Source organism: Stegastes partitus, unplaced genomic scaffold (assembly GCF_000690725.1).
Source record: "Stegastes partitus isolate 25-593 unplaced genomic scaffold, Stegastes_partitus-1.0.2 Scaffold184, whole genome shotgun sequence".
Lineage (NCBI taxonomy): Eukaryota > Metazoa > Chordata > Actinopteri > Pomacentridae > Stegastes > Stegastes partitus.
Genome location: NW_007577915.1, coordinates 27,811 through 30,904, shown reverse-complemented (window position 1 = coordinate 30,904; position 3,094 = coordinate 27,811). Strand labels below are relative to the sequence as shown.

The window sequence follows — 3,094 nt, the reverse complement described above, 5'->3', positions numbered from 1 at the left end:
AAGGGGTTAAACATGTCATCTGCAGTGATCAGGGTTATCCACTGGGTGGACGTTGGTATGAACTCGTCCTCCTCCAGTTGCATCAGTTCTCTTTTATGGGCTGTGATGCGTTTTTTGGCGCTGAGCTTGACATCAAACCACTTTTTTTTTTGTTTTTAATATTTTATTTCTGCCGGCGATCTGTCCTCTGACCAACAGGAGTAACTGTGGTGGTTATCTTGTTCCAGGCAGCGTTTCTCCTTTCGCTGCTCATCCCAACATTTATGCACCAAACACTTTCTATTTAACTTCAACCTCGCTGACAAGTAGCTCGATTTCTGAAAAGTTCCTCTTTGTGGCCCTTTTCTCTGTTGTTGCCGTATGTGGTGATTTGGAGGCGTTTCTGAAGCAACATGACGAGATGGAGGTTAAGAACAAACACTGATGACTTACTGATGATACAACCCACGTGTGCACATTTGATAAACACAGATTTTTATGCACTCTAAATTTCACAACAGAATTTAGAACCTTCTCTGTGCACTGATGATAAATGAGGCCCCTGGTGTGAACATCTCCTCCATTTTCTGGGTTACCACGGCGACATGGCCCACCACATACATCACTGGTTGGCTGAACAGGAGGGAAGCAGTGGGATTAGAACCAAACTAATGTAATCCAGCAGAAAATCCATTTTCCTCAAAAACAAACTTGAGAGTGTGAGTTTGTCTGTGGAGGAACGTGAGGAGCCTCTGACCAGGTGCAGCAGCTCTGACTGCTGTGGAGGATGATCTGGTTCTGATAGAAACATTGTAGAACCTGAAGATCATGTGAGGAAACACAGAACTGATCCACTAAACACAGTTAATGAATTTACTGCTGCGCCTGAGCCTGACTGCTGAGGTTCACACCGGATCGGTTTCGTCAATAAATAAGAAAATATGTTGTTTTTGTCTCATTTGTCTACTGTGCTTCTTTTTAGCTTCTCTCTGGACTGAAACATTGAGAAGTCTAAAGGGTTCACAAACTGTAAATCAGAGCAGAAGCCTTTTACAACATGATGAGAGTAATTAAAGGACACTGAAGGATGCAGACTCGGTTTATTGATCTGATTCTGCTGAAGGAGAATCTTTACAAACAGCTGCTTGGTTTTAGACAAACTTCATTAAACTGTGCGTTTGTTTGGTATGAATTTAAATTCCATGAGGAACATAGAATGAAGGGATTCTACTCTGTCTCTAGGTGTGAGTCTGGACTGGTTACCTGTCCAGGTGAACCTCAGCCTGCTGGGATAGGCTCCGCCCCCTTACAGAGGACACTGTAGAGGTGACGGATGGACAGAGAATCAAGGAAGGTGCAACAGAACTTTTTAATGGTTTGTGACAACAGTGGAGCTGTAAGGTTCATCACAGTCAAAAAATAAATACATCATCTCTGTTCTCTGGACCGAGTCGCTGCTGACTTGGCTGCCGTCACTTGTCAAGCTCCTTCATAAAGATTAATACCGTCTCAGCTGATCAGGTCAGATGCAGCTGAAGTCCTGCAGGTGGCAGCAGAACATCCTTCATCTGACCCAGAGCAACATCTTTCTCAGTCTGGTATAAATAGTTCAAACAGTCCCCCGTTTCCAGATGTTCGCTGCTTTATGTTCCGCAGTACTCGTCCTCCTGCGGCTCAGAAGGCAACCTGAGGAAGTTCCCTGTGCAGTAACCAGCGCTGCCGCTCACCTGACTGGACTCAGCGAAGGAGACGGAGGCCTTGAAGGGAGTGATGGGAGTGATGGGAGTGATGGGGATGCTGTCCTGGACGCTGCCTGCAGCTTCATCTGGGGAGGAAGCAACACTCGGCGTGAACATCAGGAACAGACATGTTAACGGGATAGAAGGAGAACAACCATCACAGAAGCTCTGAGCTGATCTAACGCCTCTTTCCCTGGAGACGTTCTTCTCCTTACTATCTCATTAATCTTGTCCTGGTTCTGTAGTTAGACTAGAATTTCAGTCCTCGGTCCTGGTCTGCACCCGGAACCGGGATTTAATTCATCATAAATCAGGTGAGTGAGTTAAAGCTTCTGCGTATCGATGCTCCTGCTGTTTGGATTCATTTCAGTCTTCTGTCACCTCGTTTATGTCGTAACTCTACAAACCTCCATCTTCTCCCAACAGACATCACTGTTCATTTTACATGATACAGATTTTTATAAAAATATCTGGAAGCATCTGGATGCATTTCATTTCTCAAATCATCAATCCAGGATTTTCCTTTAACTTGTCACCTGGCTGTAAAAAGTTTATTTTCAAAATGTAAATTACAGAAGTGCAGCAGTAAGAATCAGAATACAGTTAGTGACAATTGTTTTGACTCTGTGGTAGTTTGAGCTAAACGCTAACATGCTGAAGGTCGTGATAGTGATGCATCAAACTTCCTCTACTTTAGCTTAGCATGTTAGCACCCCAGCATTGGTTAACTAGCAGGAAACACAAAGAACAGCTGCTGGAAATGGAGACCAAAGTACTGGACATCCTCTGAGAACCACCAATGTAAGAACCACATTTCATGTTTTAATCTGAACCAGACGGGTCCAAACACACGGCGCTCACACAGCAGGTCTGCCTACAGTTAGAACAAAAGAACTAACACATGAACCATTTTGTTCAGTTTGTTTTTAACTTCAGACCATTTCTAATGAAACTATGTTCAACCAGCAAACTGCACTGAATCAGAGGAACCACAGGAACCACAGGAACCACAGGAACCACAACAAGTCAAACATCTGAAGGTGTGTTTGGACGAAGGAGGACAATCCTGAACTCACAGCACGGAGAAGTGAAGTTACTGAGCTGGATTCATACCTTCGTCATGCGGGGTAAAGATGGAGATCTTACAGGCGTCCGAGGTGCAGGTCTCCTGGCAGTGAGAAGAAAACTCCCCCAGAGTGACGTCTGGAGCAGGAACTACAGGAGCAGGAGCTGTGGAGGTGACTGGACACCGAGACACAGAACCAACACCGTCAGCCACCAGGAACAACAAGGAACAACAACAACAACAACAACAACAAGGAACAACAACAACAACAAGGAACAACAACAACAAGGAACAACAACAACAACAACAA

At 44.7% G+C, this 3,094-nt stretch overlaps 1 protein-coding gene across 1 annotated transcript in view; it reads right to left on the bottom strand.

Annotated features, from left to right (window-relative positions):
* Nucleotides 1-1,329: 1,329 nt before the first annotated feature.
* LOC103356101 (tumor necrosis factor receptor superfamily member 5) overlaps nucleotides 1,330-3,094 on the bottom strand; it is an 8,185-nt gene continuing 6,420 nt past the window's right edge. Inside the window, exons 7-8 of the mRNA XM_008280150.1 lie at nucleotides 2,832-2,960; nucleotides 1,330-1,804 (exon numbers count right to left, since the gene is read on the bottom strand). Coding sequence (XP_008278372.1) covers nucleotides 1,623-1,804; nucleotides 2,832-2,960 — 311 coding nt within the window. The 3' untranslated portion in view covers nucleotides 1,330-1,622. The remainder of the gene's footprint in view (nucleotides 1,805-2,831; nucleotides 2,961-3,094) is intronic.